The sequence below is a fragment of the Canis lupus genome, chromosome 24 (assembly GCF_011100685.1).
Source record: "Canis lupus familiaris isolate Mischka breed German Shepherd chromosome 24, alternate assembly UU_Cfam_GSD_1.0, whole genome shotgun sequence".
In the NCBI taxonomy this organism is placed as follows: domain Eukaryota; kingdom Metazoa; phylum Chordata; class Mammalia; order Carnivora; family Canidae; genus Canis; species Canis lupus.
The window spans coordinates 45,276,187-45,294,334 of record NC_049245.1 but is presented as its reverse complement, the minus strand read 5'-3'; the positions used below and the strand labels follow the sequence as shown (position 1 = coordinate 45,294,334).

The 18,148-nt window shown below is 41.1% G+C and overlaps 1 protein-coding gene across 10 annotated transcripts in view; it reads left to right on the top strand.

Annotated features, from left to right (window-relative positions):
* SYCP2 (synaptonemal complex protein 2) overlaps positions 1–18,148 on the top strand; it is an 80,169-nt gene that overhangs the window by 4,973 nt on the left and 57,048 nt on the right. For 8 of the 10 annotated variants that reach the window (XR_005378084.1, XM_038572764.1, XM_038572770.1 and 5 more), the window contains exons 1-6: positions 111–213; positions 13,410–13,471; positions 14,616–14,759; positions 15,524–15,652; positions 16,769–16,873; positions 17,185–17,209. Coding sequence is in view for 9 of the 10 variants with exons in the window: in XM_038572764.1 (XP_038428692.1) it covers positions 13,448–13,471; positions 14,616–14,759; positions 15,524–15,652; positions 16,769–16,873; positions 17,185–17,209 (427 nt within the window). In the remaining variant the exon portion in view is untranslated. Of the gene's footprint in view, positions 1–110; positions 214–13,409; positions 13,472–14,615; positions 14,760–15,523; positions 15,653–16,768; positions 16,874–17,184; positions 17,210–18,148 lie in introns of those variants that run through there. The other 2 variants (XM_038572765.1, XM_038572763.1) reach the window with 2 other exon arrangements.

Sequence of the window (18,148 nt, the reverse complement as noted above, 5' to 3'; positions counted from 1 at the left end):
CGGCCGTCGCGTGCGAGGGGCGGAGCCTGGCCCGCGGGCTGCGCTGATTGGACGTCGTTCCCACCGCACGCGGCGCTGATTGGGCGGACGCTTCCCGCCCCCTGTCGGCCGTCTGAGGAGCCGTGGCGGGAGTCGAGGCCGGAGGCGCTACGCGAGGCGGCGGTCGTGACGGCGGCTCCTGGGGCCCGGCGCGGAGGCCTCTTCCAGCCCCAGGTGGGCCGGGCGTCGAGGCTGGGCTCCCTGACGGTGGGGCTGCGGGGCTGTGGCCTCCGGCTGCGACGGGCGGGCAGACAGACGGGATGGCCAGCCCCCCGCCGCCCCCGACGGTTGAGCGGAGCCGTTGTGGAGAGGCCTGGGCGGCGCGGAGGCGGGGCTGAGGGGCCGACTCGGGCGGGCGGGCCGGGCGGGCCTCGAGCCGATCTCGGGGGTGCGGGGCCGGTTCCGCACCGCGCGGCGCCTTCCCGGGTCAGGGGAGGCGGGTGTGGCGGGCGGGGTGTGGCGGGAGCGGCAGGCCGGGGGCGGGGCGGGCCGGGGCGGGCCGGGGCGGGCTCCCGCGGCCGGAGAGGAGGTTCCGGCCCCGCCCCCGCCCCCGCCCCCGCCGCCCGCGATTGGCTGGGGCTCGGGGTGGGCGGGGCTTGCGGCGCTCCCACCTGCTCCTGCGCCCGCGGGTCCCGGATTCCGCTGCGCTGGGCCGGCTGCCCCCTCCCCCGCCCCGGGACCGCGGGAGGGAAGGAGGGAGGGCAGCGCGTGTGAATGCGAGTCGTGGGTGCAGGGGTGGTTGGGGGGCCCTGTGCTGGTCCGCTGGGCTCCGGGGTCGGGGGGGCGGGGGTGCACCTGCCTTCTGCCGTGCGTGCAGGGGTGGAGGGGGCTCCTGTGCTGGTCCGCTGGGCTCCGGGGTCGGGGGGGCGGGGGTGCACCTGCCGTCTGCCGTGGGTGCAGGGGTGGTGGGGGGCCCTGTGCTGGCCCGCTGGGCTCCGGGGTCGGGGGGGGCGGGGGTGCACCTGCCGTCTGCCGTGGGTGCAGGGGTGGTGGGGGGCCCTGTGCTGGTCCGCTGGGCTCCGGGGTCGGGGGGGCGGGGGTGCACCTGCCGTCTGCCGTGGGTGCAGGGGTGGTGGGGGGCCCTGTGCTGGTCCGCTGGGCTCCGGGGTCGGGGGGGGCGGGGGTGCACCTGCCGTCTGCCGTGGGTGCAGGGGTGGTGGGGGGCCCTGTGCTGGCCCGCTGGGCTCCGGGGTCGGGGGGGCGGGGGTGCACCTGCCTTCTGCCGTGCGTGCAGGGGTGGAGGGGGCTCCTGTGCTGGTCCGCTTGGCTCCGGGGGCGGGGGGGGCGGGGGTGCACCTGCCGTCTGCCGTGGGTGCAGGGGTGGAGGGGGTCCTGTGCTGGTCCGCTGGGCTCCGGGGTCGGGGGGGCGGGGGTGCACCTGCCGTCTGCCGTGGGTGCAGGGGTGGTGGGGGGCCCTGTGCTGGTCCGCTGGGCTCCGGGGTCGGGGGGGCGGGGGTGCACCTGCCTTCTGCCGTGCGTGCAGGGGTGGAGGGGGCTCCTGTGCTGGTCCGCTTGGCTCCGGGGGCGGGGGGGCGGGGGTGCACCTGCCGTCTGCCGTGGGTGCAGGGGTGGAGGGGGTCCTGTGCTGGTCCGCTGGGCTCCGGGGTCGGGGGGGGCGGGGGTGCACCTGCCGTCTGCCGTGGATGCAGGGGTGGAGGGGGTCCTGTGCTGGTCCGCTGGGCTCCGGGGTCGGGGGGGCGGGGGTGCACCTGCCGTCTGCCGTGGGTGCAGGGGTGGAGGGGGCTCCTGTGCTGGTCCGCTTGGCTCCGGGGGCGGGGGGTGCACCTGCCGTCTGCCGTGGGTGCAGGGGTGGAGGGGGTCCTGTGCTGGTCCGCTGGGCTCCGGGGTCGGGGGGCTGGGGGTGCACCTGCCGTCTGCCGTGCGTGCAGGGGTGGAGGGGGCTCCTGTGCTGGTCCGCTTGGCTCCGGGGGCGGGGGGTGCACCTGCCGTCTGCCGTGGGTGCAGGGGTGGAGGGGGTCCTGTGCTGGTCCGCTGGGCTCCGGGGTCGGGGGGGCGGGGGTGCACCTACCGTCTGCCGTGGGTGCAGGGGTGGAGGGAGCCCTGTGCTGGTCCGCTTGCAGGAGTCGGGGAGGGGGCGGGGGTGCACCTGCTGTCTGCTGTGGGTGCAGGGGTGGTGGGGGCCCTGTGCTGGTCCGCTGGGCTCCGGGGTCGGGGGGTGCACCTGTTGTCTGCCGTGGGTGCAGGGGTGGTGGGGGCCCTGTGCTGGTCCGCTGGGCTCCGGGGTCGGGGGGTGCACCTGCCGTCTGCCTGTGGGTGCAGGGGTGGAGGGGGCTCCTGTGCTGGTCCGCTTGGCTCCGGGGGCGGGGGGTGCACCTGCCGTCTGCCGTGGGTGCAGGGGTGGAGGGGGTCCTGTGCTGGTCCGCTGGGCTCCGGGGTCGGGGGGCTGGGGGTGCACCTGCCGTCTGCCGTGCGTGCAGGGGTGGAGGGGGCTCCTGTGCTGGTCCGCTTGGCTCCGGGGGCGGGGGGGGCGGGGGTGCACCTACCGTCTGCCGTGGGTGCAGGGGTGGAGGGAGCCCTGTGCTGGTCCGCTTGCAGGAGTCGGGGAGGGGGCGGGGGTGCACCTGCTGTCTGCTGTGGGTGCAGGGGTGGTGGGGGCCCTGTGCTGGTCCGCTGGGCTCCGGGGTCGGGGGGTGCACCTGCTGTCTGCCGTGGGTGCAGGGGTGGTGGGGGCCCTGTGCTGGTCCGCTGGGCTCCGGGGTCCGGGGTGTGCACCTGCCGTCTGCCGTGGGTGCAGGGGTGGAGGGGGCCCTGTGCTGGTCCGCTTGCAGGGGTCGGGGAGGGGGCGGGGGTGCACCTGCTGGCTGCCTCGACCTTCGCTCGTCCCCGGAGCCTGCACACGGGCAGGTTTCCCCTGAGTAGCCCCGGGGTCCCAGCTCCCAGTGCCCTGGACCTGGATAAGTGTCCGTCTGCGTGCGTTTCTCTGTCGTCCCTGTTGTGTTGCGTGGCGCCTCGCGAGGGTCTGTCAGCCTGTTCTCTCATTGTAGACGACTGTGCCGCTTTGTCTCCTTCTGCACCTGCGTGACCCGTTCAGTGAAGGGTGCCGACTTTCTGGTTCTTTGGGAGCCAGTGTGCACCCAGCCTTGGGAGGGAGGGAGGAGTCACTGGGTGGTCTAGTTTTCCTGACTTCCAGTCGGCCTGTGTGCCTGATAGTTTTCCTTTTCCTCAGCCGACTTCTTGCAGGACGGTTGTCTGGGAACAGCTGATCAGCTTTCTTTGTGCCTCTTGGCCATAAGTGATTCGTGCAGTATTTCATGTCTTCGGAAATTACCTTGTTAAATCCAAATTCACTTTATTTTAGTTGTGAAGACAGAAAAGCATCAGGACGTAGGGGTACTTGCCCCCCGCAGTCGCTGTTCCTAGGAAGAGAGTACACACTGGTGTCCCTAAAATATGTGTTAAGTGTTTAAACTTTTTAGTCGAGTTTTCAAATTGTGAAATAATATGAGTCTTTAGCTTTACAAACATACCTTCATTGCAGTATGGTGTAAACCAGTATGTGTAGAACTGTTTTCATGACTGAATATTGTCAGAATATAAAAGCATTGAATTCACTTGTGATATTTATGATTGGTGAATTTTGGATAAGTAATAAAATATCTACCTATAAAGTCAGAAATTAGTATATGTTCCATAATTTTAGATAAATCAGCAAATGTATTACAATCAAGACTTTTACGTTTGTGTTCTATTGGCAGTATGATTTAAGGATTAAAGCAATATGTAATTGTATTTTAAATCTACTAATTTGAGTATATTTTCATCAAAAATGTGAAATAGTATAAAAATATTTTTCCTTTAGGGGCACCTGGGTGGCTCAGTCAGTTAAGTGTTCTAGATCCCAGGGTCATGAGTTCAAGCCCGGAATTGGGCTCCAAGCTGGATATGGAGCCTACTTTAAAAAAAAAAAAATTTTCCTCTTAAAATTTTTTGTAATATTAAATATTCTCCTAAGATTAAGATAAAATAGTTATTAATGAACATTAATCTTAAATAAAATTATTTCAATAATAAACTATTTTAAATAAAATGTATTAAATAATTTTATAAAAATAAACTTAGTCACCATTCTAGTGTTTACTTGACCTCTGCCATTATAGAATCCATACTGTGTCCATGCTGTTTATGTCTAGATTTACATGTGTACAAGTCAAAGAATACTGTGAATTGCTTAGAACTATAAAATGTTCCTCAGTCACCATGTGCAATTGTTGCTAATACTGTGCACTAGGTTGCTAGTACTTCCAGAACCACAAGTTGGAATGCAAAGAAAAGGAAGAGGACAATAGGCACTATTAGGAAGCAGTTGTTCATTATGCAAGAAGCAACTATATTTTTGCTCTGCAAGAGGAAGGATTTGACAGTGAATTAATGTCTTTTTTCATACCTGAGTACTTAGGTTTCTCAAATGCTATTTCCATTTTAAGCATAGAGAAAATGTCAGTCAGTATTGGCACAACCTGCAACCTTCTTAGCATTGTTTTGGCCTCCTCTTCCCCTTAAACTTTTTTTTTTCAAAGATTTATTTATTCAAAAAAAAAAAAAAAGATTGATTTATTCCTTAGAGCCAGAGCCAGCCAGCCAGCTGGGGGGAGGGGGCAAAGGGAGAGAATCTCCAAGCTGACTCCCTGATGAGCATGGAGCCTAAAGGGGATCTTGATCCAGCAACTTATGAGATCGGATGTGAGCTGAAATCAAGGGCCAGTTGCCCAGCTGACTCAGCCACCCAGGTGCCCTGACTTTTTTTTTTTTTTAATAGAAGTTTTCTAACATCTACTAAATAAACAGAATAGCATAATTAACTGAAGTCCCCTTTTCTCTGAAAGTTGTGAGTTACAAGAATGAATGTATTTGGTCATAATTATAGGACTTGCCGGTGGTGGATTCTGAGTTAATAAAGATTCCTGTGTGCTCCTTAATAAAATTGTGTGTGTTTGTGTGTGTGTGTGTAGGAGAGATAATAGTTTATTTTTGTGAATATGGAAAATAGAAGTCTAATTTTTTTCATATACTGAGTCATTTTCCTAATACTGTTTATCAACTAGTTTACCTTTTTCCCTCTGATTTATAAAGTTCTATGTATACATGAACTTACAATATACATTTGGGTATGCATTTGGATTCTCTTCTGTTTTATCAGTCCATTTATTTCCTGTTTTTAACACTGTAGTAATTGTGACTTTGTAATATATTTTAATATTAAATGGGATTACTTTCCCTTTTTACTTTATTTTAATATTTAAATTTTAGGGATCTCTGGGTGGCGCAGCGGTTTGGCGCCTGCCTTTGGCCCAGGGCGTGATCCTGAAGACCCAGGATCGAATCCCACGTCAGGCTCCCGGTGCATGGAGCCTGCTTCTCCCTCTGCCTATGTCTCTGCCTCTCTCTCTCTCTATGTGTGACTATCATAAAAAAAAAGAGAGAGAGAGAGAATAAAATGGTATACTGAGTGGTTTCTCTTTAAAAAAATATTTAAATTTTAGTATAATTAATGTACAGAATTATATTAGTTTTAGATATATAATATAGGGATTCAGTAGTTCTATAAATTACTCAGTGCTTATCACATTAAGTGTAACCTTAATCCATTTCACCTCACCTATCTCCCCCACTCTCCTTCCCTCTGGTAACCAACAGTTCTCTATATTTGTCTGTTTTTTGTTTGATTTTTTTCTTTGTTTATTTCTTAAATTCCACATATGATTGAAATCATATGGTATTTGTCTTTCTCTGGCTGAATTATTTTGCTTAGCATTATACTCTAGATCCCTCCATGTTGTTGCAAATGGCAAGAATGCATTTTATGGCTAATATTCCTATATATATATATATATATATATATATATACACACACACACACATATATATATACACATACACATACACACTATATAGTCAGCCATAAAAAAGAATAATAATATATAATATACATATAAATGTATATACATTTATGTATATTATATACATTTATATATACATACACCACATCTTCTGTGTCCATCTGTTGATGGACACTTGAGCTGTTTCCATAATTTGGCTACTGTAAATAATGCTGCAGTAAACATAGGGGTGGATATATCTTTTCAAATTTGTGTTTTTGTATTCTTTGGGTAAATACCCAGCAATATAATTACAGGATCAAATGGTGGTTCTATTTTTACTTTTTTTGAGAAACCTCTGTACAGAGTAGCTGCACAAGTTGGCATTCCCACCAACAGTGTACAAACTTCCTTTTTCTCCAGATCCTCACCAACACTTGTTTCTTGTGTTGTTGATTTTCACCATTTTAACAGCTGTGAGGTAATATCTCCTTGTGGTTTTGATTTGTATTTCCCTGATGATGAGTTGAGTATCATTTCATGTGTCTATTGGCCATCTGTATGTCTTCTTTGGAGAAATGTCTGTTTACTACACTTTTTGCTCATTTTTATTTTTATTTTTTTAATAAAATAATTTTTTATTGGTGTTCAATTTACCAACATACAGAATAACACCCAGTACTCATCCCGTCAAGTGTCGCCCTCAGTGCCCGTCACCTACTCACCCCCACCCCCCCCGCCCTCCTCCCCTTCCACCACTCCTAGTTCGTTTCCCAGAGTTAGGAGTCTTTATGTCCTGTCTCCCTTTCTGATATTTCCCACACATTTCTTCTCCCTTCCCTTATATTCCCTTTCACTATTATTTATATCCCCCAAATGAATGAGAACATACACTGTTTGTCCTTCTCCGATTGACTTACTTCACTCAGCATAATACCCTCCAGTTCTATCCACGTTGAAGCAAATGGTGGGTATTTGTCGTTTCTAATGGCTGAGTAATATTCCATTGTATACATAAACCACATCTTCTTTATCCATTCATCTTTCGATGGACACCGAGGCTCCTTCCACAGTTTGGCTAATGTGGACATTGCTGCTAGAAACATCGGGGTGCAGGTGTCCCGGCATTTCATTGCATCTGAATCTTTGGGGTAAGTCCCCAACAGTGCAATTGCTGGGTCGTAGGGCAGGTCTATTTTTAACTCTTTGAGGAACCTCCACACAGTTTTCCAGAGTGGCTGCACCAGTTCACATTCCCACCAACAGTGTAAGAGGGTTCCCTTTTCTCTGCATCCTCTCCAACATTTGTTGTTTCCTGCCTTGTTAATTTTCCCCATTCTCACTGGTGTGAGGTGGTATCTTACTGTGGTTTTGATTTGTATTTCCCTGATGGCAAGTGATGCAGAGCATTTTCTCATGTGCATGTTGACCATGTCTATGTCTTCCTCTGTGAGATTTCTCTTCATGTCTTTTGCCCATTTCATGATTGGATTGTTTCTTTGGTGTTGAGTTTAATAAGTTCTTTATAGATCTTGGAAACTAGCCCTTTATCTGATAAGTCATTTGCAAATATCTTCTCCCATTCTGAAGGTTGTCTTTGAGTTTTGTTGACTGTATCCTTTGCTGTGCAAAAGCTTCTTATCTTGATGAAGTCCCAATAGTTCATTTTTGCTTTTGTTTCTTTTGTCTTCGAGGATGTATCTTGCAAGAACTTACTGTGGCCAAGTTCAAAAAGGGTGTTGCCTGTGTTCTCCTCTAGGATTTTGATGGAATCTTGTCTCACATTTAGATCTTTCATCCATTTTGAGTTTATCTTTGTGTATGGTGTAAGAGAATGGTCTAGTTTCATTCTTCTGCATGTGGATATCCAATTTTCCCTTTTTGCTCATTTTTAAATTGGATCTTTTTTCGGTGTTGTATAAGTTCTTTGTGTATTTTGGATACTAATCCCTTATCAGATATATCATTTGTAAATATCTTCCCCCATTCAGTAGGTTGTCTTTGTTTTTTTGGTTGTTTGCTGTGTAGAATTTTTATTTTGATGTAGTCCCAATAGTTTACTTTTTATTTTGTTTTCTGTGCCTTAGGAGACCTATCTAGAAAGATGTTGCTGTGGCTGATGTCAGAGAAATTGCTGCCTGTGCTCTTTTTTAGGATTTTTATGGTTTCCGATTTTACATTTAGGTCTTTAATCCATTTTGAATTTATTTTTGTGTAGAGTGTAAGAAAGTAGTCCACTTTCATTGTCTTGTATGTAGCTGTCCAGTTTTCCCAGCACCATCTGTTGAAGAGACTGCCTTTTTTCCCCATTGTATATTCTTGTCTGCTTTGTTATACATTAGTTAACCATATAATTAATCCTGAATTTATTTTTGGGCTTTCTGTTCTGTGGACCTATGTGTCTCTTTTTGTGCCAGTACCATACAGTTTTGATTACTACAGCTCTGTAGTATACCTTAAAATCTATGACCTTATTAAATTCATTTATCAGTTCTGGTAGTTTTCTAGTGGAGTCTTTATGGTGTTCTAGGTATAGTATCCTCTCATTTGCAAAAAAAAAAAAAAAATGAGTTTTATTTCTTCCTTACCAAGTTGGATGCCTTTTATTTCTTTTTCTTTTCTGATTGCTGTGGCTAGGATTTCCAGTACTGTGTTGAATAAAAGTAGTGAGAATGGGCATCCTTGTCTTGCTCCTTTTCTTAGGGGAAAAGCTCTCAGTTTTTCACCATTGAGTATGATGTTAGCTGTGCATTTTTCATATATGGTCTTTATTATGTTGAGGTATGTTTCCTCTAAACCTCTTCCCTTTATTTTTGAATAATATTTTTGCTGGCTATAGATTTAGTTTGTAGTTTTTCTTTCAGCACTTTGTAATTCCTTTCTTTCTTTGTTTTTACGTCTTGTACTTTTAGTGTCTTTGTCTGGCTTTGGTATCAGGATGATGTTAACTTATGAAGTGAGATTGGAAGTATTCCTTCTATTTTTGGGAAGAGGTTGAGAAGGATTGGTTTTAGTTCTTCTCTAAATGTTTGGTAGAATTCATCAGTGAAGCCATCTGGTCCTGGACTTTCCTTTGTTGGGAGGTTTTTGATTACTGATACAGTCTCCATACTAGTGACTTATATGTTCATATTTTCTATTTTTTCATGATTCAGCCTTATATTTCTCTAGCTTTTATGTTTCTTCTAGGTTTCATTTCTTCTAGGTTGTCCAATTTATTGACATGTAATTATTCATTGTCTTTATATTTCTGTAATATTAATTCTAATGTTTCTCTCATTTATGATTTTGAGTCCTCTTTTTTTTTCTTGCTAACTCTAGCTAAAGATTTGTCTATTTATCTTTTTAGAAATCCAGTTCTTACTTTTGTTGATCTACTGTATTTTTGTCTCTGGGTCATTTATTTCCACTCTGAGCTTTGTTATTTCCTTCCTTCCACTAATTTTGGGCTTAGTTTTTTATTCTTTTTCCAGTTCCTTGAGGTGTAAAGTTAGGTTGTTTATTTAAGATCTTTTTTCTTTTACTGTAAGCATTTTTCACTATAACTTTATCTTTTAAAACTGCTTTTACTGTATTCCATAATTTTTTGGTATGTTGCTTTTCCATATCATTTGTCTCAAGGTATTTTTTTATTCTTTGATTTGCTGGTTGTTTAGAAGCGTGTTTAATCACCACATAATTGTAGAGTTTTCGGTTTTCTTCTTATAATTGATTTTTAGTTTCATATCCTGTGGTCAGAAAAGATGCTTTATATCAGTTTTTTTTAATTAAGACTTGTTTTGTGGCCTAACATATGATTTACATTGGATAATGTTCCATGTGTGCTTGAGAAGCAGGTAGATTCTGCAGATATTGAGTGGAATGTTCTGTATATGTCTGTTAGGTCCATCTGTTCTACACGTAGGTTAAGTCCAGTCTTGAGGCACTTTACAAAGATGCTATTCTATGTTTTCTGCTCTCATAGTTCCCGTTGGTCAGGTATCAGCTTATTGATGCTACTTAAAAGTAACCCTCTTTTACTCTCTGGCAGCTTTTAATGTTTTTGTCTTCGATTGTCAGCAGTTTCTGTGGTCCACCTGGGGATAGTTTTCTTTTTCTTTATCTGGGCTTCATATACGGCTTTTTGAATCCACAGGCTGACATGTTTTATTGGTTTTGGGAAATCCTCTGTCATCATTTCTTAGGAATTCTTTCTGCCCCATTCACTCTCTCCAAGGACTTCAGTTACAGATACATAGGGCTTTATAACTTCTCCTCTGTGCTGTTCTATATTCTTGTCTCCCTCCTCTGTGTATCTTTGTTTCTTTCTGGATAGTTTTTTTCTGGTATAGCTTCTATTCTAAAATTTTCATTTTATGTATGTATATTTTCCATTTTATTTTTAATAATTTTGTTTTTTATTATTTTTGTTTCTCAAATAATGTGATTCATTTTCAAATTTTCTGTGGCCTTCCTTACTCCCCACTCTAGTTTCTAGTTTTCTGCCAACATTCTCTTTTTAAGTAATCTTTAAGTACACGTACTTATGATTACTTTAAAGTATTTGTTTAATAACTTTGCCATCTAGAGGTCCTGTGACCCTGTTACTTTGGGCTACCTCTGGCTCTTCCTCATGTTTTAATAGATTTATCCAAGTCTAGGAATTGCATTTTAAGTATTGTTTTGGTTGCATCTACAGATTTCTGTATGTATGCATATTCAGTTAAATATTTAGTAATTTCTATCTTTTTATATCTTGTGGACTGTCCAAAAGAACATATTTTAGTTTCCAAGTACAGGGAAGTTTGAAGCTACCTTTGTATCTGATAGCTTAATTTATTATAAGAACAGGGTATCGATTATTCTTTTGCATGCTTTTGTTTTTGCTCTTGTGACTTAAGGTTTTCTCTTTATTATAAAGAAATAACCTCAAAGTGTTGTAGATGTACTTTTTAAAATTTGTCTTCTTTGGGATTCAGTGGACTCTTTAAATTTGTGGATGTCTCCATTTATTTTAGGAAAGGTCTTGGCTTGACTATTATTCAACTGCTACCCCACAATTTTTTTTTTTGTAATTTTTGGAATTCTTATTGGGTAGATATTGGAATGTCTGCATCTCTCCTTCATATCCCAACTTCTCTTTGTATACATTTTATCATTTCATTCCTTTGTAATATTCTGTATCTTATCATCCAGGGAATAGTCCCTCCTTCAGACAGCTACTCCCTTAATTTTCAGGCTTATGATAATAGTGCCAGTAGTGGATACTTGAGGTTCTAGCCTGTTGTTTCTCAGTAATCACCCTTTTGGTTGTTGACCTCAGGTACTTATTTCTTACCCCTGTATTTGAGATAATACTTTTCATATCCTTTCCCCCCTCTCCTATTTTCTATCCATGAAGCAATTCTGTGTCACGCATGTGTGTGTATATTAAAATCTTATAACAGTGTGTGATAGGACATTCTCAAACAGAAGCAACCTAAATTTCTATCTTCTGTGATTGCTTGGAAAGAATTTAAAAAAAAAAAGAGTGAAGCAAGTAGAAAATAAGTTAACCCCTTCATTGGAATTGGGGAACCAAAGAGTGGTCCCTGCATTTTCTGGGTCAGAGTTTTCTGAGTCAGGCAAAATGACAAAATGACTACCAGCTATTTAGAAATCTTGGAATCATTATCAGTATATTGGAATTCCCAACTAGCATGGACCTAGAATTGCCCCTCTAGTATATAGGCCAGAGCAGGCAAGCACAACCAGATGGGGCATAATCACATGTAGGCCCTGAATAAGTTTGGATGGAGCAGCTGGGCTTTCCAACTGCTTAACTATGGAGGCTGGCTTTGGTCATTTTCATTTCCCCTCAACAGTAGTCCAATCTACATTTTACTGATCTCATGTTTTGTATCCCATTTACCTGTATTTTGGCAAGAATTTACTGTACTTTTAAAAAGGCATGTAAGCATAAATTAAAAATAAAGCTTGCCTTTCACAAATAACAAGTTACAGTTCTGTGCAACTCACTACTCTTCCTCCCCAGTGAGCTGATAAACTCTCCAATAGCGTCCCTCTCATTCTCTCCCCGCAACCACACACACACGTGCAAATATGTATATACTTATACCTAGATATATAATCATAAATAAGACAATTTTTAACATAAATGCCATTACATAGTTTGGATCGTTTGGCAACATATTTTTAATTTAACTTAAAATTAACTGTGAATATCTAAAATTATGGTTCATCTGCTATGTTTATAAATTTGATTATCATATATCACATTTTATTCATTTTTCACCTTCCCTTCCATTCCCAACTCCTATCTGGGTACTTTTTCGACTCAAGACAATGCTGTAAAAACACCTTTAGACTTGGTTCCAATTTTAGTATATGCGCTGCCAAAGCGAGCACATAGACTTGGTTCCTTAGACAAATGTTTCTCTGGGGAATCAGATATTTTTCTCCCTAGAGTTAATCTGAAAATACAAGAGATTTTTTTTACTCATGCCTTTTGTCTGCCTGATATGTATGCCCTATTGGCCCTTAAATTTCTCTACTAGCACATCTGCAAGAAAGTAGACTGTGACTAACACTACTTGTTCTCATTAAAACATAGTTCTATATTCATCTTGGATTAATTAATTGCCGTTCTATGTTGGGTTTCAAGTGTTTCTATTATAAAGCTCTTCATCATATAGATTATTTTTAAATTATCCCAGTTACATTGTCTAGAAAAGATGATATTTCTTTTCCTTTATAGAGTTAATGACCAAATCACATTTGAAAATGTTAGATGCTTTTGTTAAGATGGTGGGTGATGCTGGGGTGCCTGGGTGGCTCAGTTGGTTAAACATCTGCCTTTTCCTCAGGTCCTCATCTCAAGGTCCTGGCATCAAGCCAGCATGTCCCTGCTCAGTGGAGATTCTACTTTTCCCTGTCCCTCTGCCCTTCTTCCTGCTCATTCTCACTCTCTCTTTCTGTCTTTTATTGCTCCCTCATATAAATAAATAAGATCTTTAAAAAAAAATGGCGGGTGGTGCTAATCAATCCTGTTGATTCCTTTTTTCCATTCCTCTTGGAAGGGACAATGTGCTTAGGTTTTCTTTTCCTCCTATTCTCAGATAGCCTGGTCTTTGGCAATATATTTGCATATTCTCCCCTTCCTAAATATTATGTTACTAGCCTGAATTTCATTTATACACTAATTCAAGATTATTTTTCTTTCCCCAAAGTTGGAACAAATACAGCAGGGATCCCTATACCTAATGAGAGAGGTCCAGGTTTGTATTTTTTCACTAACTAGTATTGTGACCTTTTGGCAAGACATTCAATATTTATTTAATCTATAAAAAGAGAAGTCTTGAATAAATGATCTTCAGGGCTTCTTCCAGAAACTTCCTTGACCAGATTCACGTGTGTAATTTCATTAACAGTGAGGAACTTGGAATTATTTATTGCCTTTGGTTTAAGCACCAGTGCTTATTTATGTGTTTTAAGATTTTGAACTGTAAACGTAGAATAGATTGTAAGATACTAAAAGCATGTTTTGTTTTACAGGTGCTTCTTTTGTCTTACTGTTGTAATATTAAATCAAAATGCCTATAAGACCAGATCTCCAGGTATGTAGTCCTAGACCAAAGAAAGGAAGTATTTTAATTCCTAAAATCACTTCTGTTTATTTATGAGTGTTAAGTGCTATATTTTTAGGAAAGATGAAGCTTACTTATTTTTATGAAATGGTCAAGAGTAGAATAAGTTAAAACATTATTTTTTCATTTTTAATAGATTGTTTTCACAATCTGTTATATATGAAGTATGAAAGATGCTGATTATTTACATATACCTTTTACATTAAAAAATTATGCAGTGATTCATGTATAATTTATGCTTGGATATTTTTATGTCAGGGTTTTAAATTTAAGGTTGCATTTTGATAAAAACATTTAAATATAAAAAGTTTTAATATATCTATTTAATGTGTATGCAATTTACCACCAAATCTGGTGATCGGATTATAGTATAAAAATTCCTTATTAGTGATGTTATACTTCACTGGTAAGAATGGTGTATTTTATAAAGGCTATAAATGTATAACATAATAAATTATATATGTAATTCTTAAATTATATTGATATGATTTCCAAAAGTGATTTTATCTGTCTTTATGCATTTTTAAAAAACTATTTAAATCTCATTAAGAAATCGATAGGTGGGTGGCTCAGTTGTTTGGTGCCTGCCTTTGGCTCCGGGGGCGTTGGGCTCCCTGCATGGAGCCTGCTTCTCCCTCTGCCTGTGTCTCTGCCTCCCCCCCCCCCCCGCCCCTCTCTCTCTCTCTCTCTCTGTGTCTATCATGAATAAATAAATAAAATCTTAAAAAGAAATTGATAGGTGTGTTAGTGTTTTATCCATGGCATTAGTATTAGTTACTATAAAGTTTATAAAGTTTATTTTACGTCTTTCATTAATAAGTTTCTTTTTGGAGCTTGACGTGATGATGACTTACAATAAAAGATACGAAGTGGAAAATTAGTAGACTATATGTGTGTATATATATATTTTTCGTAGAATCTTGCTATTACCAAAAAAGCTTGATCTCTGTGTTACTCCGAATTTAATAGTTGACAGCTTTTTTTTAAATAAGTAAATTGATATAAGCTCTTCTGAGAATTTTCATGCAAAAACAATTCTTGAATTACTAGACTGCATACAGTGACTCATTTTGGTTTTGATTCCATCTCTGTGCCATTAACTGTATTTCTCTAGCAGTTGGAAAAATGCATTGATGATGCTTTAAGAAAAAATGATTTCGAACCTTTGAAAACACTTTTACAAATTGATATTTGTGAAGATGTGAAGATTAAATGCAGCAAGCAGTTTTTACACAAATTGGATGGCCTTATATGCAGGGTAAATAACTGCTTTTTGTTGAATGATTGTTAAAATTATTGAATAGTTCCCTTTCTAGGAAAAAATACTCTATTGGAAGAAATGGTAAACTTGATTATAATATTATATAAATAAATAAGATTTTTAAAAAAAATCTGAGGAGTCCCAATAATAAACTACTATTTTATAAATAAAATATACAAAAAGCTATGTTTCCATAACATTACCATTATTAACTGTTACCTAAACTGAGGAAAAATAGTTCACCTGTTTGAAGTTTGAACAACTCTTAAAAAAAAGAAAAACCTATCAGCATATTCTTCATGCTATGGGGACAGTGACTGAAGCTTTCAAAAATTAAACAAACAAAAATGATCTAAAACCCTGAACTTGATATTTATCATATGTAAGGCATTTTTATACAGGAGAAAAAGTGATTGACAGTCTCCCCCAGTATCTGACAGTTATGAATCTAAAAGATTGAGTAAAAATTTCTTATTTCCATTAGTTAAACACATAGAACTTTTTAGAATGGAAGGTAACTGACTCATTGAACTGTAGTCCAAAGGTTCTTGAATTTATACAGATCTGCCTATTTGTGTTAGGTTTGTCATTCACAGGCTGGGTGGCTTTAGTCCTTGCTTCTCTCAACCACACTTCTGTACTTTGCAATATGGAGATGATAATAGCAGCTTTCAGGATTTGTGAGGATTATAGCTTCTAGGACAGTACCAGTGCCACACTATTTTGTATTAACATGTTTAAGTGTATCTTTTTTGTTTTAGGAGCTTAATAAAAAGGATATCCAAATAGTTTCAACCATTTTGGTTTCTTTTGGAAGATGTGGCAAAAATATCACTATATTGGGGCAAGCTGGACTTTTAACTATGATAAAACAAGGACTGATCCAAAAGATAAGTATGGGATTTGTAATATTAACATGAGGGAAAAATGATTCAAGGTGTGTTTTCTAATAAATGGTTCAAACAGTTGAGAAATAAATTTGGGGACTTTACATAAAACTTTAGATAAGTATTTTTGTAACTTGAGCTGTATGTTACAAAGATAAAGATCAAAAAGACACTCTATACATAGGCTCCTTAATCATCATATGAATTTAAGGCCATAAGGATCCCTGAAGCCTTTACTTGCTTTATTTTCTCTTATCTGTTTACCGTCTCACTTCCTTTTTCTTTTGATGTTGTTTATTATCTATTTCCCATGCTAGAATGTGGGATATTCATTTTTATTTGTTTTGTTCATCTCTGTATACCTAGTGCTGAGAGCAGTATCTGGGATGTAGTACATGCTCAAATATCTGAATTAATTAAAGTATAATAATACCAAAACTTTTCAAATAGTAGTAATGCCAGAATAATCTAACTTAGGATGGTAATATATTTTCATCTATTAATGAATGTGCCTGGACTAGGAATTTGAAGGGGGAAATAAAGATCTACTGCCTAAGGGAGCCCAGGTGGCTCAGCGGTTTAGTGCCGCCTTCAGCCCAGGGCCTGATCTTGAGACTTAGGATCGAGTTCCGCGTCAGGCTCCCTGCATGGAGCCTGCTTCTCCCTCTGGCTGTGTCTCTGCCTCTCTCTCAGTGTCTCTCATGAATAAATAAATAAAATCTTAAAAAAAAAAAGATCTCCTGCCTAGAATTAGGATTAGTTCATCCATTTCCATCTAAACAATGGGAAAATATAGTGAGTTTCCAAAAATAGAAACAACAGAGAAGTTTAAAAACATAAACTTATTTTCATATAATACTGATATTTTAATTTTTGTTTCCAAAAATAGAAACAACAGAGAAGTTTAAAAACATAAAGTTATTTTCATATAATACTGATATTTTAATTTTTGATGTTTTCTAATAAATGGTTCAAACAGTTGAGAAATAAATTTGGGGACTGATATTTTAATTTTTGATGTTTCTTTATTCCTAAGTTTACTGTTTATGTGAGATAGGTACATTCTAAAGTTATTAAAATTGAATTCAAAGTAACTAATATATATGTTTCTTTTTTTACATGGTTGCATGGTTTGAGAAATCCAAGGATATTATTCTCCGTCGAGGAAATTCAAAAGATGAGGCCATTATAAATGTGATAGAAGACTTATTTGATCTTTTGATGGTAAAAATCATGTTGATTAACCAATCTTACAAGCATGTGTTTATTTACGTAGTTTGTGTTCTTGTGTCTCGAGCCTAAAAGTCATTAACAGATTGGTTAGTGACTTGATTGGATTAGTCTATTCAGATTGTATAAAGCACTTAACCTGATTCATATAATTAAATAGTTAATAAAAGTTAAGTAATTACATGGTGAGTTCAAATATGATCTGTTACTTTAATATTATTTTAATATTTGCTACTGTATCAATACAATATAATGGTTTTTATAATACAAGATAAATTATAAATTAAATATTCATTTTTTTTCAGGTCATACATGACATCAGTGATGAAGGTATAATAAGCATTTTATTTCTAATAAATAATAATAATTTGCTGTTAGAGTTTTAGTATAATTTTGCAATCCTCAGAGTATTCTCCTAATATTAGGACTCTAACTAATTTAGGGGTCAACCACCTTTTACTGTAAAGGGCCAGATAGTAAATATTTTAAACATTATATTAGAGCCAAGCGAAAAAACTGAGGATATTATATAGGTACTTATATAACAAGAAAGAAAACAGATTTCCACAGATATCTTATTGATACAATTCAAGATACTACAATAATGGAGTACAGTGTTTTTGTAATATAGGTCAACTAATGAGAATAGCACTATTTTGACAGGATGACATTTCACTTAATTAAGGCTCAGAGTTAGTGTTTGCTCTTATCAGAATTGATTGCAAATGTTCATTTTTATGCTTATCTTAATGATATTTTATGTAAATTGCATTAGAAAATGTCTTTTCATGCAGATAATGCCAAATACTCATACCAATTCATGAGCACGATTTTTAATTGGGCATGTTCATCACTTGGAAAGCATTTATAGAATTTTATCAGATACTTAATACTTGCCTTTTAGAATATCATTGCATTCCAGATGAGTCACTTTCAACAAGGTTAGGTGGAACCTCAGTTGAATGTTTAAACGGATTTTGAAATATGGGAATTTCCTGTGTACTTCATCAATGTCCAGAAATGCTGCTGGACCTGTAATTGGAGCTTACAAAAAATGTACTCCTGTACCTTTGTGTGGGAATGGAGATGTCTGTCCTTGTTTTAATTTTTGACAGCCTGGGAAATGTATAGAACAGTTAGCATTATTTGTGATTCAGATCACCTTCGTTTCATTGAAATGACTTTAGCAAGTGTGAGTTTGTCATAGAAGCATGATTTTGCTCTGTAATTTTGGGTTGAGTTCATTAAGAAACAACAACTCTGCAGTGC